This window comes from Sus scrofa, chromosome 8 (assembly GCF_054392235.1).
Source record: "Sus scrofa isolate SSC_HxYL_T2T_F1_AM1 chromosome 8, Sscrofa_HxYL_maternal_Yorkshire_Landrace_v2.0, whole genome shotgun sequence".
Lineage (NCBI taxonomy): Eukaryota > Metazoa > Chordata > Mammalia > Artiodactyla > Suidae > Sus > Sus scrofa.
The window spans coordinates 4,396,301-4,417,889 of record NC_139390.1 but is presented as its reverse complement, the minus strand read 5'-3'; the positions used below and the strand labels follow the sequence as shown (position 1 = coordinate 4,417,889).

General features: G+C 53.5%; 1 protein-coding gene across 2 annotated transcripts in view; it reads left to right on the top strand.

Annotated features, from left to right (window-relative positions):
- Positions 1-8,131, top strand: part of LOC102165510 (uncharacterized) — a 60,247-nt gene extending 52,116 nt beyond the window's left edge. For both annotated transcript variants that reach the window (XM_084971547.1, XM_021100809.2), the window contains 4 exons: positions 1,488-1,691; positions 2,639-2,730; positions 6,968-7,097; positions 7,826-8,131. In XM_084971547.1, the coding sequence (XP_084827673.1) occupies positions 1,488-1,691; positions 2,639-2,730; positions 6,968-7,097; positions 7,826-7,830 (431 nt within the window). In that variant the 3' untranslated portion in view covers positions 7,831-8,131. The remainder of the gene's footprint in view (positions 1-1,487; positions 1,692-2,638; positions 2,731-6,967; positions 7,098-7,825) is intronic.
- The last annotated feature ends 13,458 nt before the right edge of the window (positions 8,132-21,589 follow it).

The following is a 21,589-nucleotide window of genomic DNA, read 5'->3' as shown; positions in this document are numbered from 1 at the left end:
GACGTGGAGACACGACTGCGGTTAGGTTCAGACCGCTCCCATCAGCCTGAACGGAACCCGTGCCTGTGAGCGGCCACCCCTCAGTCCTGGCAGCCACCAAGGTGCCTTCTGCCTCCGTAGGAGCCTCCAGCAGTTTAGTGCTTGGTGACTCCGTTCTGCAGGCATCCCTGTGACAGCAGGCATCCCGGCCTTGGTGACATCTTGGCTGTATCTCCGTTCTGCCGTCTCCTTTTTCACCTCGGCTGAATTCCCCACCTACTGCCTTCTTCCCCCAAGTGCAAAATTGGGGATAATGATACTCCTGACTCCTCGGGCTGTCGTTAGGAAATGAAGTCATCCTGTGATGCCCGGCACACTCCGGGCTGCCACGGTTATTGTCGTGACCTTGGGGGTTGTAGCATATCCGCAAGTCCCTACCTTCCCCTGACATTCCAGAAATCTCAAACTGCTAACGGTTCCCCTTAGCTGCCTGCAAATTCTTTGCATTTCCCCTCAAGCTGCCCTTCGCCTGGAATGGCCTTCCCACCTCTGTGCACCCGGTCTCACTCCTATTCATCCTTCAAAACCCTGTCAAAAGGGTGGATGATAGCAAGTGTGGGAGAGGATGTGGAGGAATCGTAGCCCCAATGCACTGCTGGTGGGGGTGTCAAATGGGGCACCCACTCTGGCTGGAAAAGAGTGGCAGTTTCTTGGAAGGTGAAACATAAAGTTGCTGTGGGACCCAGCAATTCTACCCCTTGGTGCGTACCCAATAGAACTGAAAAATGTATGTTCACATGACATTATCAAGGGGCATAACAATATTTCAGAGAGCCCCAAAGTGGGGGGAAAAAACCAAACCCCCGTCAACAGATGAATGGATAAACAAAATGTGGTCAATTCACAGGGTGGAATATTATTCAGCCATGAAAAGGACTGCACTACTGATAAGAGCTGCAATGTAGATCGACCTTGAAAATGTGATAGGTTAACAATCCAGTTGCAAAGGACCACATGCTGGATGATTCCTTATACATGAAATGTCCAGAATAGGGACATCTGTAGAGACAGAAAGCAGATTAGGGGTTGCCTAGGGCTGGGAGACGGGTGAGGGATGGGGGAGTGATGGCCAAAGGAAACCAAGATTTTTTCATGGGGGAGTAATGAATGAATGTGCTTTACACATTCATGTATCTGAACATATTAAAAACCACAAACTATATACTCTAAATGGGCAAATTCTATGGTGTGTGAATTCGCTCTCAATAAGGCTGTTAGGAAAAAAGATACCCTCTCCGCCACGGGTCGCCTCTTCCAGGCGGCCTCCCCTCTGCCCTCCATCAGGCCCTGGTCCCAGTGCATTCTGCCTGTATGTCTGGGGACCTGGCACACGAGCTGGGACTCAAGAGGGCCTGGCTTGTCCACATCTGAACAGAGGGCCAGGCCCTGGAGGAGCTTCTCATGCTTGAGGGACTGACCTGGGACCCAGGATTTCTTTGCTTTTTTAGGGGAATTTGAAAAAGAATCCGCAGAGTGCTTGAAGCATCTGGAGCCTCTGGAAGGAGACGAAGGTCAGAATTTGATCAAAGGGGACTCCGAGGAGGAAGCCGAGGGCCTGGATCCTCTTCTGCTCGGAGGCCTGATTCCACAGAAGGGTTTTCCTTCCCTGGACTTGTGTTTCTTGCAAGAGTTCATCTTCAAACTTCTGAAAAGTGAGTTGTCAAGTTCCGCAGCTCTCTAGTAACTTAGTGACCTGGGGTTTTCTACTCCTGGTAAGAGCAACCTACAGAATAGGTTATAGTATTAAGTGGAACAAAAAAAGAGAGAAAAGTTGCAGTCTAGGAGAATAACAGTCAGTAAAGGTAACAATCAGATGGGAGGGAGTTCCCTTTGTGGCTCAGCGGTTAACGAACCCGATTAGCATCCGTGAGGACACAGGTTCGATCCCTGGCCTCGCTCAGTGGGTTAAGGATCCGGCGCTGCCGTGAGCTGTGGTGTAGGTCGCAGATGCGGCTCAGATCCGGAGTGGCTGTGGCTGTGGTGTAGGCCGGCAGCTATAGTTCCCATGTGACCCCGAGCCTGGGACCTTCCATATGTCGCAGGTGCAGCCCTAAAATGCAAAGTAATAATAATAAGAATAATAAGATGGGAAGGAACCAGGGCTGCCAGGAGCCAGGCACAGGTGTGAGCAGTTTCTACGAATTACCTTTTCGTTCCCATAACAGCACGGCGAGGTCAGTAGCAGCATCATTTCCTCGTGAAGATGAGGAAGGCACAGCTCAGAGAGGTTAGGTAACTTGCCCGCGGTTGCAGAGATAGTGAGCTGAGATTTAACTCCGGGCCCTGAGTTCCAAGGCCAGGTTCTTCACGCCTTCCCTAGGGTCCTGGTTTTATGAGATGAGGGCGGCTATTTATCTCCGGCCGACAAGAGGGCGCAGCTTCGCTCTACTCCTTTCTGTACCTGCCACATTTTCCCCAGTGCACGGGTGTCCTCTCTGTCATCGGAGAGCCAAACGGCCTCCATGAACAAGGATTGCGAGGACGGCCTGCACTCACCAGGGCCCAGCCGTCGCCTGGCTGAGGCGCGGTTCAAAGGGAAGGGGAGGTTTTTGATGGAAACGCGCAGGTAAACACGGCCCCCTCTCCCCTCTGCTCCCAGTCAAAGAATTTGAGCTCAGATCGCTGAGGAAGACTCTGGAAAGAGCACAAGCAGAGCAGGAGGCCCTGCAGAGGCAGCTGCTGGAGTTCCAGGTGAGCATTTGGGGAGGGAGGCACCCAGTCCCCGCCCCCCATAGCCCCCGGCGCAGCTCAGGGCCTGGGGTTTGGGGCTTGCGAGGAAGAGTACGCGGTCCACTTAAAATAGCACATCGCAGGCGTTCCTGTTGTGGCTCAGCGGGTTAGGAACCTGACTAGTGTCCATGAGGATGCGGTTCAATCCCTGTCCTCATGGGTTAGGAATCTGGCACTGCCGAACGCTGCAGCTCAGATCCGGTGTTGCCGTGGCTGTGGCATAGGCCTCCGCTGCAGCTCCGATTCGGCCCCTAGCCTGGAAACTTCCACATGCCACATGCTCAGCCCTAAAAAGACAACAACAACAAAAAAAGCATAGGACATCACAAACTCTGGTGCCACTCGCCTCCCCACCCCTCCCGCCAGAGCACGCTTGTTGCCCATCCTTGTAAAAGAGATGGTTTATCTCCGTGTTTGCCATGTACAGAAATTGTGCCATAAACCTCTTGTGCCACGAGCTTGCTCACTCGGTGCTCTGGGTTCATCCACGTGGCCCCCTGACGCCTGGCCTGTGACTTCTGCCCTGACTGCCCGTCCCCAGCCTGCCCCCATGACATGGGGGCCCCCGGAGGTCCCAGCTCCCGAGACCACAGCTTAGGCTGTCGAGAGCATCCTTGCATCCTGTTCCGTGAGAGGTGATCTGCACCGCGTGCCCAGGGAGGGCAGCCTGGCGGTGGGCTGTGAATAACTCTCCAAGTATATGCATGTTTGTGCATCCACGGCTGGTACCTGTTTTCACGAAAAAGCCAAGAGACGATAAGATGAAACCAGGTATATGTTTTTTTAATGGCCATGCCTGCAGCACATGGAAGTTCCCGGGCCAGGGATTGAATCTGAGCCTCAGTTGAGGCAATGCTGGTTCCTTTAACTCACTGTGCTGGGCTGGGGATCAAACCTGCAACTCAGCAGCAACCCAAGCCACCACAGTCAGATTCTTAGCCAACTGCACCACATCAGGAGCTCTGCATATTTATTTTGCTGTTGTTGTCTTTTTGCCATTTCTTGGGTCGCTCCCGTGGCACATGGACCTTCCCAGGCTAGGGGTCTAATCGGAGCTGTAGCTGCCAGCCTACACCACAGCTCACGGCAACGCTGGATCGTTAACCCACTGAGCAAGGGCAGGGATCGAACCTGCAATCTCATGGTTCCTAGTCAGATTTGTTAACCACCACGCCACGACGGGAACTCCAGCTCTGCATATTTTTATTTTTTATTTTTTTGTCTTTTTTTTTTTTTTTAAGCTATTTCTTGGGCCGCTCCCCTCAGCATATGGAGGTTCCCAGGCTAGGGGTCCAATCGGAGCTGTAGCCACCAGCCTACACCAGAGCCACAGCAACACGGGATCCGAGCCGCATCTGAGACCTACACCACAGCTCACGGCAACGCCGGATCGTTAACCCACTGAGCAAGGGCAGGGACCGAACCTGCAACCTCATGATTCCTAGTCGGATTCGTTAACCGCTGTGCCACGACGGGAACTCCTCCACATATTTTTAAATGTGTGCTTTCATTCTGATTATAGTCATTGAAGGAAATTTTGAGGTTTCAAGGGGTCTATGAAGAAAAAGTAAATCCGATCATTAGAGAAGCGTTGTTCACACGTCTTCTAGTCTTGTTTTCCAAAAAATATCTCAATCTTGGAGTTCCTGTTGTGGCGCAGTGGTTGACGAATCCGACTAGGAACCATGAGGTTGCAGGTTCGATTCCTGGCATTGTTCAGTGGGTTAAAGATCCAGCATTGCCACGAGCTGTGGTGTAGGTTGCAGCTTCAGCTTGGATCCTGTGTTGCTGTGGCTCTGGCATAGGCTGGCGGCTACATTCTAATTCGACCCCTTGCCTGGGAACCTCCATATGCTGCGGGAGCGGCCCTAGAAAAGACAAAAAAAAAAAAGCCAAAAAAAAAAAAAAAAAACCTCAGTCTCCTAATATAAATACATTTGTATGTCATCTATATATTTGTCTAAAGAAGTATGTCTTTCTCTACAGGTGGAGCTAGGTAGGGAGGTAGAGAGACAGAAACAAAGGAAAACGTGGAATAAAACCCTCGGTTTGATTCCTATGGTTTCCATTTATTCTGTGTCAAGGAAGCATTTTCACATCTTTTAGGCATTGCCTCTCATGGCAGCGTAACATTTCATGGTGTGGATGAACCATCCTAGACTCCCGTTGCCCAACTGGTGGGTGTTTTGGCTACGTTCCATTAGAATATTATGTTCTAGTATTCCATTATTAGAATAATGTTGTGGGGAGTTCCTGTTATGGCTCAGCAGTAACGAACCCGACTAGTATCCATGAGGACGCAGGTTCAATCCCTGGCCTCTCTCAGTGGATTAGGGATCCAGCATTGCTGTGAGCTGTGGTGTAGGTCGCAGACGTGGCTCGGATCCCACATTGCTATGGCTGTTGTGTAGGCCAGCAGCTGTAGCTCCGATTTGACCCCTAGCCTGGAAACTTCCATATGCCGCAGGTGTGGCCCTAAAAAAGAAAAAAAAAAAGAATAACGTTATGCTGAACACTCTAGGTGGTCTCTCCTCTCATCCTCGAGCTCCGAGGAGGGGTCCCAGAGGTCTGATGCTTCCTTACCCAGTATGAGCCTTAAGAAGGTGGAGAAAGGAGGCGACACCTGCTCAGGTTCCCGAGCCCAGGCTCTAAGGGCCGGACCCCCGTTCTGCCCCCAGCCGTGTGCCTCGGGCACCCTCTTCATTTCGTCACCTCCCCAGTTATGAGTGCCCCCTGTGTCACCTGGGGGGGTGACATGTCCGCCCCATGGGTGATCAGGAGCAGTTAAATGAGCTGGTCCTCGTGGGGCTCGGGAGTGGCGTCTGGCAGGTACCGGTGAGCATCGCAGCATGTCCCTCTGCGCCCCTCCGACAGGCCCTTCATCCTGGACTGCGGTGCACCCCGAATTCCACAGCCCTTCCTGTTTCCTTGGAGTAGCTTGACTCCTCTCTGTAGCTTGTTAAAGAACTCTGAAGGGAAGTGAGTGTGTTTAAAAAAAAAGAAGAAGGGAGTTCCCGACGTAGCGCAGTGTTTAACGAATCCGACTAGGAACCATGAGGTTGTGGGTTCGATCCCTGGCCTTGCTCAGTGGGTTAAGGATCCGGCGCTGCCGTGAGCTGTGGTGTAGGTCGCAGATGCGACTTGGATCCCACGTTGCCGTGGCTGTGGCGTAGGCCAGTGGCTACAGCTCCGATTCGACCCCTAGCCTGGGAACCTCCATATGCCTTGGGTGCAGCCCTAAAAACGACAAAACAAAACAAAACAAAAACTGATCTGCAGCCATCGTGCAATGGCTCTTCTGACACAGGTCCCTGGAAATCAGCCCAGCCAGGGCTCCTGACCCAGCAGCCTGGGTGCAGGGAAAGGGTGTGACCCTCTCAGCAAGCCCCTCCCCCCACAGTCACACTTTCCACACCCCCTGCCCACACAGCCCTCACCCTGGGGCTGCCCTGCGTCACCCTGGTCCAGGGCCCTGATTTCTGGGGTGGGCTCTGCAGATGGGAGCCCGAGAGGGGCCAGCTCGGAAATCAGGCCCGGCTGAGGGTCTGGGCTCCCCTCCCTGGCCGTGGGGCTGGTCTTCTAGAAGCCCACCTGCCGTGGACAGAGAGATGCCCCAGCCACCCACCCACATGCCCGCGGTGTCTTGTCCTCGGAGGGCAGCTCCCCTCTGGGACCCTGCCCCCCAACAGTCAGCGGCCGAGGGTCTGTCCACCTGTCAAGGCTGGGGCTTCTCATCTCTTCATCCCCCCAAGGGGCCCAGCGCAGGGCCTGGCTCCCAGCGGGGGCTGGGAGTGAGGCCAAGAGGGGGTGTGAGATACTGAGCGAGGTACAGGGTCCCACACGTGAAGTCGTAGGATTTTAACAAGCCGCGGGCAGCTGTTTTACCTCTTAGAGGCGGGGAGGGGAGTTGTGTTGGTGGATTCCGCTGTGCCCTCCGAGAGCAGCTGCAAGACCGTCTTTCCTTGTTTATTTGATTATGGATTTGCCTGGTGCCTGTTTAGTTACTGATGCACTAATTTACTTTTAACTCAATTACGTATCCACATACCTGTTCATTCATCTCTCTGCTTTCTACTCACTCGCATGCATCCCTGCGTGCTCAGCCACGTCTCGTTCCTGCCTCATTCCTGCCTTCACGCATCCGTCGGGAAGTCGGCAAGTCGGGCTGGCTGCCTGAATGCCTTGCTGTCCCTTTCAGGACCGGCAGCAGAGGCTGGAGATGGAGCTGGCCGGCCTGAAGACCTACGGGCTCATCCTGGAGAAGGAGTTTGAGAACCTGAACCTGGCACTCATGCTGTCCCACTTCGGCCTGCGAGTCGTGGACACGGGTGAGCCCGCCGTCCAGGGCCGTCCCACTCCCCGGCGCCCGGGCCACTCGCAAGCTCCCGCCACGTCCCGACTGGTCTGTAAAGCCGAGGCCCAGAGACTCCCTTGCCTGCTCCTCACTCCTCCCCTCAGCCCGCATGTCCGGGCTCGGTGCTGGGAGCTTTGGACGTGAACGGGATCCTGTGACCCTAAATCCAGCCCCTGCTGGAAGCCAGACCCTGCGCTGGGCCCCACGGGTGGTGGTGGGGGGGGATAAAGAGATGGAGACGCCCCAGCCTTGACAGGTGGACCGACCCTCAGCCACTGACCGTCGGGGTACAGGGTCCCAGAGGGGGGCTGCCCGCTGCCCTCCCCTTCCCCTCCCCCCAGCCCCCTGCCCCTCTGCTCCCATCTTGCTTGAGAGCTTTCGTCCCAGCCTGACTTTCCTGTGAAGGTTTCTGCTCACCTGGTATAAGTGGGGTACAGGAGAGGAGGCCGGGCTTGAGGGCTCCCAAGGGAGCGGGACACAGGCCGGGCTTCCTGTTGGGTGCAGAGCGGGCAGGAGGCGTGTTCTCCAGGCGGATAAGCCTGGGCCTGAGTTGTGTGCCTTCCTCTCAGGGCACCCGCCCCCTACCTGAGCCCACTGTCTCCTGTCTCTCCGGGCGGGTCTGGGGTGAGCAGAGCCTGCGTGGATGGTGCGCCACAGCTTGTTCCTGGCAGTAAACTGTCTGCTCTCCCTTCCCGACTGCAGCATAGATGCCCATCCCTGCCCAGATGGGACCCCAGGATGCCACCCGGGTGCGTGGAGGTTGCCTTCCAAAGAAGCCTCTTCCTCGGTGGGGGAAGGAAGGAGAAGCCCCGGGGTCCCTGCGGACGAGACAGCCGGACAGCTCTACTGACCGAGGAGAAAATAAATCCTGTGTGTGTGTGTGTGTGTGTGTGTGTGTGTGTGTGTGTGTGTGTGTTCGCGCACAACAGACTTGGTGTCTTTTGTCTGCGACTGAGAAGCGTCTGCCCTGTACGTGTCTCCCATGAACTAAAAGTTGAGTGGCTTTGACCCGGGAGGGAGTCGTGGCGTGTGTCTGCCGTTCCGCGGTGACGGGCGTGGAGAGTGAGGGCAGCGCACACCTGCCCGCAAAGCGCACCTGCCCAGTGCCCTGCACCCGCACCACTCCCCCGCCCCCCGCCCCATCTCGTGGCCAGGTTCTGGGAGGCGGGCAGGCTTTGGTTTCCTCTCCTGAACTGTAAGGACAGTGACACTGCCCATCAGCCGCACGGAGCGGGGTGAAGATGGGGGGGCGGCATGTTGGTCTGAATTAGGGCTCCCGGAGGCTGACGTTGAGATCAGGACCCCCGTGCAAGCAGGTGTGAGGGAGGCGATCCCGGGTAGGGGCGTGGCGGAGCGGAACGGGGTGGGCGGGGGGGGACACGAGAAGGTACAACTGTCCCAGCCAGGACCTGGCTGGACCCCTGGGTGCCGGGGTTGCCGAGGGAGGAACGCACAAGGCCAAGTCAGGCAAGAGGAGAGATTTATTAAGGCACCCGAAGCGGGTGGGCTGAGGTCAAGGTGGCGCCAGCCCCGACTGCTCGGAGATGCTAGGCTTATAAGGTATCGGTGGCGGGAACTTGTGGCGGGAACAATGAAGAAGGGGGGACAGTTGGGAGGGAGAAGGGGTCGAGTCCCAGGACAGAGGGCTGTTACTCCTTGGTGGTGGTTAATCTATGCAGGCAGTTGTTGTCCTCAGGCCATTGCTTCTTGCTGCCCAACTTGAGGCTCCACATTCCGGCAGAGGGTGCAGGTCCTGCTCCAGGCTGTACCCATGTCCGCAGCAGGTCTCCAAGGTGAACGGCCACATTTGAGGGGTGGGGTGGGGTCTGTCACCATCCTCCTGGGAACCTATCCTAAGGGAAATTCTGGGAGCCAGGGCAGGACATACACCAGGGAGCATCCCACCCAGTGGCCAGAGACCTGGGGTATTTATCCACCAGCTCCCTTCAATCTCTGCTGGAGGATAGCTTCCGAGAGGAGTCAATTCCTTGTTCTGCCAGCCTGCTGTGCGGGGTGGGGGGGGTACAGAGGCCAGAAGAGCCCTGGGCAGGGAACTGTGCCCAGCAGTTGGAAGGCTGGCCAGCGTGCCCCATGAGGTGGCAAGGAAGAGAGATGTGGGAGGGGCACCAACAGTGTCTGTTATGGGACTGTAGGGCTTTGTAGCTTATCAGTGGGTGTTCGGGTACAGAATGAGCTAGAGGGGAGACAGGTGGTTCCTGCAAACTTGGGTGTGGACATCAGGGCCTGGTCTGCCTGCCTGCAGCAAAGACTCCACCACAGTGGCCTCACCCATAATGAAAGCTCCGCCCGTAAGCATCAGGAGCTGGGACAGCAGCTACCCAGAGGGTCCCAGGCACCCTGTCTACTCCGTTCCTTCCAGCATTGGCTCTTGTGGTTACATCCACTACCCCCGAGGCAGCTCCCCAACCTCCAGCATTGCTTCTCTCCTCCAGATTGGATGGGAGCAAAGGAAAGCAGCCAAAGAGAGGTGCCAGCTGGTCTGCCTCCTTTTACAAAGCGCTTCCAGAAAGCCCCACTTTCTAAAAAGAGATTCCAGAAAGCAGCTTCCACCTGCCCCTCAGGAACCAAGATGGCGGCGCTTGGCCAAGACAGCCGCAAGGGAGGCTGGGAAATGTAGTTTTCGCTGAAAGCATGGCCGCCCAGCAGGGATTTGGGCCGGGTTAGTGAGAAAGAGCGGGTGGAGGAGAACTGGGAGGGCAGTGGACGCCACTTCTAGAGGAGGAAGCGGGCGTGTTCCGATCCCGTGGAGGCCTGTGTGCCGTCTGGTGGGAGTCCTTGCCGAGGACACCAGCCGTCACTCTCTGATCAGCACAGGACGGTGGACCGTCTGGGGCATGTTTGCCGCAGGCTTGCAGCCACAGCCCCAGCTCTGCGGAAGGTCTGGGAAGCTCTGCCCTTGGCACTTGGCACACATTTCATTTAATGCACCCCATACCCTTGAGAGGCAGGTCTCCCTGAGCCACGTACAGATGGGGAGAAGCCCAGGAATTTGCCCAGAAATGCCATTGGCAAGGGGGTCTCATTTGGTTTCCATGACAACTATATCCTAGGGAAATTCTTTGACCACAGCGCCCGCCCGCAGGACTGGTAGCTGCTCTTCCCACCCAGCTCAGCCTCCCTCCCTACAGTTACCCCGCCCCCACGGCCAAGGTCATCACTCATGCTCTTCCTGGCTAGACCAGAGTGATTCCAAACGGGGCGGGGGCTGGTCACACCCAGCAAAGCCTGTCCTATGAAAGCACCCAGATTATCCAAATTCGACCATGAAGAGGATAGCCAGATTTAGCAAATAAAAATACAGGACATTAGTTAAATGTGAGTTCAGATAAATAATAAACAACTTTTACTATAAGTATATCCCATGCAATATTTGGGACATACTTATCCTGCAAAAATGGTTTATCTGAAATTCAGATTTAACTGGACATCCCATGTTTTATCTGGCAGCCCTAATACAAATGCCTCACTGGCCACGTAGCTCACCTGACTCGTCCCCTTCAGAACAGGGACTTCTCTCAGTCACAGAGCATATTGGCGGTGGCCCCTGGGCTGTAGCCAGGTCCCAGAGTCTCACACTCCAAGTTTTTCACCAAACAACCAAGACAAGAGGGCAGGGGCAGAGCCTGCGTCAGGCAAGACGGACTCCTGGGGTGCAGGTGGGAGGTTTACCCCTGGGTAGCAGGCAGGGCTGTCCGGGCCTCAGCTCTGCCTCCCCAAAACTGCAGGGCCTGGAGCCCATCCCTGCGGCTGTTCCCCACTTGCCGCAAGGGAGCTGGACCAGCCTGGGTCTGACACTTCAAGTCTGAATGCCAGACACCCAAACCCACAGCTTATACCTCCACCTGGCAGGTGTGGGCCTCTGAGCAAGGCGTTTCCTCCCTGAGCCTTAGTTTTCTGCTCTGTGAAACGGGTTGCCAATGCCTGGTGGGGTCACGGCCAGGACCACGGAGCTGCCCTTTATCAGGCATCCTACACGCCACAGGGGCTCTGGATGTGGATGTGCCTGTTGCCCCTGACAACCGCTCTGCCAGCATCCATCCCTGTCCAGGGACTCACAGTGACAATACCAGCTTTATCGACCACCTGGCAGGTGTTCAGCGTGTTTCCTGTCTCATCCTGGTCCCCATGGCTGAGCCTCTTGGCTGAACTGACTCCATTCACCAGGCACCGTGGGGTCCAGCTTGAGCTTAGGTTCCTCAAGCCCCACCGGGGAGCAGGCAGTGCAGGACCCCCTGTCACTGTCCCAGGTGGAAAGCAGGCTGGGCTGGGGGTGATGCTGTCGGGGTGGTCCTGAGGCAGAGAGGCCAGGTCTCCAAGCTCAGCGGTGCCTCCTTCCAGATGCCCCTCCCTCCTCAGCCTGAGCATCGGCTTTGAAGTTGGACTCCCTCCAGAGGCAACCCCCCGCCCCAGCTCCCAGCTCAGCCTTTGTGGGATGTAACCCATGGAAACCAAATTGCTGGGGATGACAGAGCTCACAACAGGGCCACAGCACCCTCCGTGTACCAGGGTGCCCCCTGGCCGGGCGGAGCTGGAACATAATTATCTGATCCACTTGCGTTCAAAGAGGCACCGAAAGAAATGGAACTGATGTGTGACCCAGCACCCAGCAGTGGAACTCCAACCAAACAATATTATTTCCCTACTTCAGGGGTGCACTCGGACCCTTTGTCTCCTTTTCTGTTTCATGTGTTGAAACTGCTGGGCACAGCCCACCAATGGACTTCAGGGCTTCCTAATTAAGGTCACGGCTATACATAAAAAAATCCTTCTCAGGCATCCTCACTGCCGGCCCCTTAGGTTTGATGGACAGAACTCATGACTAAGTCAGAGTTCCCGCCTGAACGCCTTCCTCTCTTCACCCTGGGAGCCAGGAAACCCTGGCTGGGCATCTAGGTCTGCCTATTGCAGGGATGGGTAGGGCCAGGTGAGCCACAAGGACTTGCAGCAAGTCCTTAACTCATGGAGTCAGGCCAGGGATCAAACCCCCATCCTCACCCGCTGTGCCAGGAACGCCACGATTCAGACCTTTTTCAGGTTCTATTTGGATTTTTCTTTCTTTCTTTCTTTCTTTGGCTGCACCTGCTGCATCTGAAAGTCACCAGGCCAGGTGCTGTTGCCATCTTGAAAATCTTAGTCACTTTTCCTTTGAACTTGTGTCTTGTTCAGGGGATGCGCCAGGCAGCAGTCCACACAGGTGCGGTGGGCAGTGCTCCCAGCAGTTAGCTTGGTTGTTGGGCTATACGCACACACACATGCCTGGGCGGCCTGGGACACTGTGGGGTCCTGGGGTGGGGAAGAGGTGGCCAGGGCTGGGACCGAGGCTCAGGTTGCTGGTGGTGATGGTGGCAGCCGTGGAAGACCCTGGGAGAGAGAAGAACTCCCCGTGGGCCAGTGCTTGGACCACGATGGGAGACCCAGGGACCACCCATCCCTGGAGCCTTGGGGCATAGCCTGAGGCTGGGGGTAGGAGCTGTGAGGGCTCAGGCAGTGAAATTCATCAGTAAATAATTACAGAATCAAGTGTACACGTGGACACTGCCATACAGCATCTGGGAGTTATTGGAACTCTTCAATGAGCTCAGAATCTCTTGTTTTGAAAATTATTGCAGTATAGCAAGTATCCAAAGGCTCATACATAGAAATTAAATGTAAAGATGATCCCTTTTGATGGGAAAGAACACCACTTTCCAGATCAAGCTTTGATGAAACAATTATTAAAGAGAAAGACAATTTAAAAATAAATTTCCCTTGTAATTCAAAATATAATGATGAAATGCATAAACAGGTAGCTGAACTATACAACTCATGAAGCCACTTTTGCTGTCTTGTGTAACTTCCACAAGTTACAGGACATGTCAGAGAGTAAACATTAAAATACTGTTGTATACACTTACAGTTCAGACTTGGGGAGAGCAAATGCAAACTATTTTATAGATAAACAATTGAATCACTTTGTCGTACACCGGAAACGAACCCAACATTGTAAACCCACTATTACGTAACAAAATAAGCTGTTAAAAATAAAAATAAATTCGGGAGTTCCTGTCACGGCTCAGCCGTAATGAAGCCGACTAGCATGAGGATGTGGTTCGATCCCCGGCCTCACTCAGTGGGTTAAGGATGCGGTATGGCCATGAGCTGTGGTGTAGGTTGCAGATGCGGCTCAGATCCCACGATGCCATGGCTGTGGCTGCAGCTCCAATTCGACCCCTAACCTGGGAGGTTTCATATGCCTCAGGTGTGGCCCTAAAAAAGCAATAAGTAAAGTTAATTACTTAATAAATTAATTCAGGCTTACCTGAAACTTATTTGTATGAAGAGTTAAATCTTTTTAGAAAAAAAATGTTCAGCAAGAATCCCCGGCTCTAGATGTACTAAAATTCGTATGTCAAAATAAGTTACCGGAAATGTATCCCAATCTTATCACAGCCCATAAAACACTCCTAACAGCTCGACTAAGCGATGCATCAGCAGGAAGATCCTTCTCAAAATGAAAAATTATCAAAAATGTTGTGTGCGCTTGCATTTGCCAAGGGAAACCAATGTCACTTACCATCATGTTGAAAATGAGTTGCTGGGAGTTCCCGTTGTGGCGCAACAGAGACAAAGCTGACTAATATCCATGAGGTTGCGGGTTCCACCCCTGGTTTTGCTCAGTGGGCTAAGGATCCAGGGTTGCCGTGAGCTGTGGTGTGGATCACAGACGAGGCTCAGATCCTGTGCTGCTGTGACTGCGTGTAGGCCAGCAGCTGTAGCTCTGATTTGATCCCTATCCTGGGAACCTCCGTATGTTGCAGGTGTGGCCCTAAAGAGAAAAAAGAAAATGAGTGGCTAAAACTGTAAGCGTGGATGAACCTAATAAATGAATTTGCAGAAAAGAAAACCAGGGAAAGCTTATAACCAAACTATCACATTAATAAGGTATGATTTGTTATGCTATAGAAATTATGACACAAAAAGATTATTTTTAAAATTTGTAAGTGTATGTTGTTACTCATGAGCCACTATTGTCCATATTATAGTGTGTGCCTAAGAAAATATTCTAAAGGGAAACACTCATATACTTTTTTTTCCCCCAAACATCATGCTATTAATATTATTTCCACCAGAGGGCGCCAGAATCAAGGGATTAATTGATTTGCCACCCACTTGCTTGGAAAAAGAAACGTGACAAACTGGGCTGATCTCAAAGAGTCAAATCCTCCTGCACCCCCACCTCCCCCAGTACAGGAACTTTCTGCCCAGCTCCTCAGAGGCAGGAATAATCAGGAAGCTGCTTTTGCCAAGGACACACCATCAGACATGGGAGCACCGTTTTCGGGTGAAAACCCTGCAGTAGGAGCCAGCCTCGTGGGTTAGGGGAGCCAAGGGTTGGGGTGCAGAGCGCTTGTGCGGCCCCCACTGCCTCGGGATGACCTCAGCCAATCCCTTCTCCTCTTAGCTCACGTGTCTCCATACATACTGTGTGTGCTGCTGGACCACAGGATCCCCAGAGTCCCCTGAGCTTAGAGGCTGTGGGTCTCTTCCCGGTGCAGCTTTTTGTCTTGTGCCCCCACATTTGCCAAGGAAGTAGAACCCATCTCCAAGCTCCTGTCTCCACCTGTAAACTGTCTTCCTGGCTGTCAAGCCCATGGGGGGCCAGGGGCCAGCCCCTGGAATTCAGGGTGTCTGGCGGGTGGGGAATTTTAAAGGGCCCAGTGTTCTAGAGGCAATGGCACATTTGTCTTTGTGCCAAGTAGAGTGGGTTCCAAGAGGGCTCCCGCGTCCGGGGCGAGACGTGTGAAGTGATGGAGGGACAGAGCTGGAGGCCGCCAACCACCCATTTCACAGACGGGAAAACTGAGGTCCAGGGAAGGATGGGACTCTCTCCCACGTCCCTGGAGCACAGACTTAGAGGCGGGGCTGCAACTGGAGCTCGGGAATTGCTGGTGGAGAGGACTGGGGAGGAGGCTTATTCTCGGGGCGCTGCATGGCCTAGAGAGGGGCCAGCAAGCACGTCTGTCTTTCTGGTCTTCTTTCAATAACTGTCAGCACTTGTTTGAGTTTATTTTTAGGTGTTTGCTTTCTCAAGTAATATTCTAGTCTGGCCAGGAAAAGCCCTACGAGGGCGGGGGTGGCCATGTCGGGCCCACAGGAGGGCGACAAAGATGGGTTAGGTGATCTACGAAAGGCATTGGCTTTGGCAGGGGAGTGACTTCAGTTCAGGCTACTTACTGTGTGCCAGCTTTTGTTCAGATCACTGTGCATGGGGTTAGTGACCTTGCACCCTCATTATAACAACCTTGGAAGGCAGATACAACTCCAGAGTTACAGACGGGGAAACTGAGGCTGGGAGAAGAAAAGGTACTTGCCCAAGGCTAGATGGCCAGCCAAAGACTGAACTCAGGCTCGTATGTGTGTTGGTCAGACAAGGCTAGGTGCTGTAACAAGTAATCCCCAGATCTCCGTAGCTTAACCAGCAGAAGGCAGTTTTGTTCTGTTTCAGTGCAGTCTGGGCATCCTGGTTGGTGGGCAGCCTTCCTCTGCCGAGTGACTCAGGGACCCAGACTTCTTGAAGCCTGTGGCTTCACCCTCCCCAGGACCTCAGGGACCTCCACCCTGGCCGGCAGTGGGAGGGTGGTCTGTGTTTTTGATCTTTAGCCATAGCCCAGAAGAGGCATCATTTCTCTTGCACTCCATTGGTGAGAAGTAGTCACATGGCCACACACAGAGCAAGGGGTGCCGGGAAATGTAGTCCCTGGCTGAGTAGCTTTACTATGGACAGAGGGGTACCCATTTTCAGAGGACAGCTCATCATCTTTGCCACAGCGTGACACCGAAGGACACACCTCCCCCCCCCCCAGGGCACAGTGCATTGGACGGAATGGGCATCACCCTTGAGGCGTAACCAGCTTTGTGGGCTCGAGTGTTTTATTAATAAATCACGCAGCCTCAGTGATAGAAAGGCTCTCAGGTTCTGCTCATCTACCTGATACCTGAAGTCCCACAACAAAGTCTGGCAAGACAGTGATGCAGCCTTTGCTGAGCATGAGGCACAGATGCCCAGTGACCTGGAGCTCATCTGCTCATGTCACCCATCCATGACCACTCCCTGGCACACGTCGTGGCACAGCAGAAATGAATCCAGCTAGGAACCATGAGGTTGTGGGTTCGATCCCTGGCCTCAATCAGTTGGTTAAGGATCCTCCGTTGCAGTGGCTGTGGTGTAGGCTGCCGGCTACAGCTCCAATTCAACCCCTAGCTTGGGAACCTCCATATGCTGCTGGTATGGCCCTAAAAGGACAAAAAAAAAAAAGACCAAAAAAAAAAAAAAAAAAAAACGAAAAACAAACACAGGTCACAGGAGGGGTTTCCTGGTAGGCTGGAAATTAAGGATTCAGTTTGTCACTGCTGTGGCTTAGGTTAGATCCCTTAACCAGGAACTTCTGCATGCAGCAGGTATGGCCAAAAAAGAAAAATACAATTCACAAACAAATAAGAGACACTTAGAAGAGCCTACAGCAAGGACAGCAATGGACAGGGATGGCGGGAGAAGCTTGCTTTGGATGGAGTGTGCTGGGCGTGGGCGGCTGTGTGAGGAGTGGGTCAGGGAGGGGGTTGCTGGTGGAGGGAACAGCATGGGCAAAGGCCCTGGGGCACACGAGCTCGCTGGCCTCTAAGAAGGGATGGAGGCCAGTGCTGCTGAGCAGAGCAGGTGGAAAGAGAGGAGGGGGCGGGAGAGGGGCAGGAACTCAGTGGGGCAGCATCAGGGAGGCGGGGAGGGGAGTGAGCTTTTTCTCCTAAGTGCATCGGGAAGTCTTTGGAGGGTTTTAAGCAGGAGGATGTGATCAGACTTAGGTCATTTTGCAGCTGTACAGAGGGTTTGAAAACATTCATTCTTTCAATGTCTCATAATACAAATACATGATCCAGAGCCAAGGCCAGGCTCGCAGATGGAAAGAAATGGCCAAGAGAGTGCCCTGGTGGCCAGAGGATCTCACGTGGGTAAGATGAGCTTCAGGCAGCAACCTGCTGAGCCACAGGAGGGGAAAAGAAGGTGGCCCCCACCCCTAGCAGTGGGCACAGCAGACGCAAATCTTCCACGACACGCTCCTGCTTCCACAAGCTGTCTCTTCTCCAGGCTGGATCTGGTGGTTTCTGCAACAACCACTCATAATACTTTTGTCATGTTGTGATAAATTCCTGATAACGATGCTTTCAGCTAACTACACAAGAGCTCGATTGTTCTGTAAGCCTTACCCATGGGAAGGTTTATCCTCACAAGGTTTTGGAACCACTTTATAATTGGTAGAGCCCTTCTGCCGGGCCATTCCACACACCCTCCCATGGCCCAAGTTGTGTGGAGAACATAGACAGGCAGACAGATCTTATTTCACCTCCAGGGAGGTCTCATTCCATCCTCTCCTGCTAGATAATCCGTGTAAGCTCCAGAGAGAGGCGTAGATAGAGACGCCCCACCAGGGGCACTGAAGTGAGGGCTCAGTCATCACTGAATGATAACAGCCAGAGGTACCTCGGAGGCAGCTGCCTTTGAAGACCATAAAATCTTCAGGCTGGTAATGAGCTGGCTCTCGGGGTGTGGATTTGCACACAGAGCCCCCTGCCAGGAGGGAAAGGCAAGCTTGGTCCCCTGGCTTGGTGGCCTTGAGTGAGACTCAATTTTTCTGAGCCTCTGCTGCAAGAGAGGGATGTGGTTCTCACAGAAGCCTCAAGAGGAGAGCTCTGAGTGGCCCAGAGTGAGGCAGGCCGTGTTCCTGAAGGCCTCTGCTCCCCCCGTCGTCTAATGGGGGCAATGATAGCATCTGCCTCACACGGTCGTTGAGAGAATCTCTCAACACAGTCATCCATCTGATGCGTGAAGCCCCCAACAAAGTCCCTGGCAAGACGGAGCATCGCAGGTGCTCAGTAAATGCTAACCAGAACTATCCTAGCTGAGAGAGGAGAAAGAGAGGCAAATTCCCTAAGTATTACTCGGGTATTATTCCATTCTCTTTCCTTGTTGAGGAGGATGTCGATGAAAGGGTGGTGGCAATGATGGTGATGGCAGTGAAGGTGGTGGTGGTGCTGATGGTGATGCTGATGGTGGTGATGCTGATGGTGATGATGGGTGATGATGGAGATGCTGGTGCTGATGGTGATGCTGATGGTGGTGATGAAGGTGGTGGTGATGCTGATGGTGATGATGCTGATGGTGATGGTGGTGGTGCTGATGATGGAGCTGGTGATGGTGATGATGGTGTGATGGAGATAGTGGTGACGGTGGTGATGGAAATGGTGGTGCGGTCGTGGTGATGCTGGTGATGAAGGTGAGAGCAAATGGGTTATTATGTGCTGGAAGGGATTTCCCCACACTAGGATCCACCGCTGCCTGGGGTACCCGGGGCCTCTGGGGACCAGCGAGCACCCATAGGAGTAGCCTCCTCCCTTGACTCCAATCTGAATAGTACCTTTTTCTCTGTGAGCTTCGACTTGACAAAGGCTGGAAGCTCTGTTTAATTTGAGGCTGTTCATATCATTCTGCCTTCTATTTGTTGCTTGGTAACACTGACTCCTGCTTCTTTTTTCTCTAAAGAGCTTCTTATTTTTTTTTTCCTCTAGAGACAGAGTCTTCCCACTTGCCCTTTTCATTCAGTTCAACAGACTCTTTAAAAGGTCCCCGGACACTTGGTGAAGGAGAAAATCAGAGCCCCCATTCCAACAACTTGTCTTTTTATTTATTTAATTTTTAATTTTTTAATTTTTTGTCTTTTGTCTTTTTAGGGCCGCACCTGCGGCATGTGGAGGTTCCCAGGCTAGGGGTCTAATCACGGCTATAGCTGCTGGCCTACACCACAGCCCCAGCAATGACAGATTCAAGCGGAGTCTGCAACCCACACCACAGCTCACAGCAATGCCGGATCCTTAACCCACTGAGCAAGGCCAGGGATCGAACCTGCAACCTCATGTTTCCTAGTCAGATTCGTTTCCACTGCACCATGATGGGAACTCTGAACAACTTGTCTTTTTAGATGAAACATTTTCCCACTTTGACAAGTGTTTTTGAGGACTGTGTGATGAGCAAAGAGCCCTGTCCAGGAGCCAAGGGCCTGAGCCTGAGTTCTGACTCTGTCACTCTCTCATCCTGTGACGTTCGGCTGTTACCTGACTTCCTAGGAGCTCCCGTGCTGCAATAGATTAAAAATGGCTGCAGGAGTTCCCGTCGTGGCGCAGTGGTTAACGAATCTGACTAGGAACTATTAGGTTGTGGGTTCGGTCCCTGCCCTTGCTCAGTGGGTTAAGGATCCAGCGTTGCCGTGAGCTGTGGTGTAGGTTGCAGACGCGGCTCGGGTCCTGCGTTGCTGTGGCTCTGGCGTAGGCCGGTGGCTACAGCTCTGATTCAACCCCTAGCCTGGGAACCTCCATATGCCACGGGAGCGGCCCAGAGAAATAGCAAAAAGACAAAAAAACAAACAAACAAAAAAATGGCTGCAAACTCTCCATCACTCATGTTAAATGTGAGCTGGCCCCCCTGTGACTTATTTTGAGCAATAACTTGTGAACTTATGGTGGAAATAAATGCTAATTTCTGAGGCTCAGTTTTGGGCTTTTTTTTTTTTTTTTTTTTTTGGTCTTTTTAGGGCTGCACCTGTGGCATATGGAGCTTCCCAGGCTAGGGGTCAAATCGGAGCTGCAGCTGCTAGCCTACACCACAGCCACAGCAACACCAGATCTGAGCCATGTCTGTGACCTACACCACAGCTCATGGCAATGCCAGATTGTTAACCCACGGAGCGAGGCCAGGGATTGAACCTGCATCCTCATGGATACTAGTCAGATTCGTTTCTGCTGAGCCATGACGGGAACTCCCTGAGGCTGGGTCTTAAGGGATGTGCAGCCTCTGCTTTTACCATCCCCCTCCTTGGAAACTCCCTCATGTAAGCCAGCTGCTGTGTAAGACACCTGACTGCCCTCAGCCACCATGCCAGGAGGAAGCCCAAGCAGCCACGTGGAGAGACAGAGGCCACATGGAGCAGCCCAGTGTCCACTTTGGGTGAGGGAAGCCTCGTGGACCTTCCAGCGCTGCTCAGCCACCAGCAGAACACCCCGCCCAGTGAAGGACCCCAGCTGATGCCACTGGCAGCCAAAGCACCACCTAGCTGACTCCCGCCCAGATTCCTGACCCACAATCACCAGCAAATTGTTGTTTGCAGCCACCGAGTTCGGGCATAGTTTCTCACCCAGCAACAGATAACTGATTCTCTTGAAATATGCCTTCTTCCTCGCCGGGGGACCACTTTGGGACATGGAGTGTGGGGGAGGAGTTGCGATTCCTTTGCCTGTTGGGTACCCTTCAAACTCTTCCGAGGCCCTTCACCATCCAGCCTCCTCCAGCCTCATGGGTGGCTGCTCCCCCCAGCTGTGCTCTCATCAGTCCCAACCTCTGCCTGGACCCATCCTGCTCGGTCACGTCTCCATGCCTTTGCATCCATCCCACCTTCGTCCTGGGGAAGGAGCAAAACTGTTCCTTCCAGAGGACCTGACGCAAGTGTCACCCGTTCTCCAGCTGCCCCCGGGCCACCGCAGGACTCCCCAGGCCCTCGTGAAGATGTCTGGACGTTGTTCTGAAAATACCTTTGCTGCCCTTAGCAGGGCACGTCCGGGGCCCCAGCATCTCTCCAGGCAGAATGTCCTCTGCGCTGACATCACATCAGTCGGACCTCCCATTGGCTCAGGGACCAAGGGCACATGTCCTCTGGGGTGGCAGCTCGAGGCCCCTGCTTCCGGGCAGCGCAAAGGCAGCCTGAGTCACACATAACCACCAATATTCCACTTGTCCAGGGAACTTTTTCAAGCCACGAATTGGTGCAGCATTTCACGCACCACACAGTAACAGCCTCCAAGGAAGCGCCGAGAAAACGCCTGTACCCAGGCTCCTTCTCCGTTCTTGTTCCCGAAGTTCTTAGGCACGTCACAGAGCAGGTTGCAACCAGAATCTGACAGCTTCCATTGTATCCAAAACTCGGGGAAACAATTATCTGTGATCGCAGTAAGCTCTCTGGGTAATTTATATTTCTAACGATTGTCAAAAACAATATCTCTTTTGCTAAACTGTCCAAATTGCTCCCACAAATATCAAAAGTGCTTTTATGCCCCCAGCTTTCTCTGCCAGTCTCCGCGCCGATGCCTGTCTATGGTGTTCTGATCGCTGCTGCTAAGTGGGTGTCTGGAGAGTTTAGGGAGGATTTTGAGTTGGGGAATGTTGAGCTCTGCCTAAGTGCCGTCTGTAAGTTTTCTTCTACTGTTCCCTGCTAAAGCCAGCAACGCGTTCCTTCTCCCATCAATTCTGGGACAAGCTGTCAAGGTGACAGCAGGGGTTTGGACTGAAAGCAGTCACTTCAGAAAGGGGGGCGGGGAAGCTGCAGCCCCACATGAAGGCCCAGGAGGAAACTGGGAGCCCACAGCCCT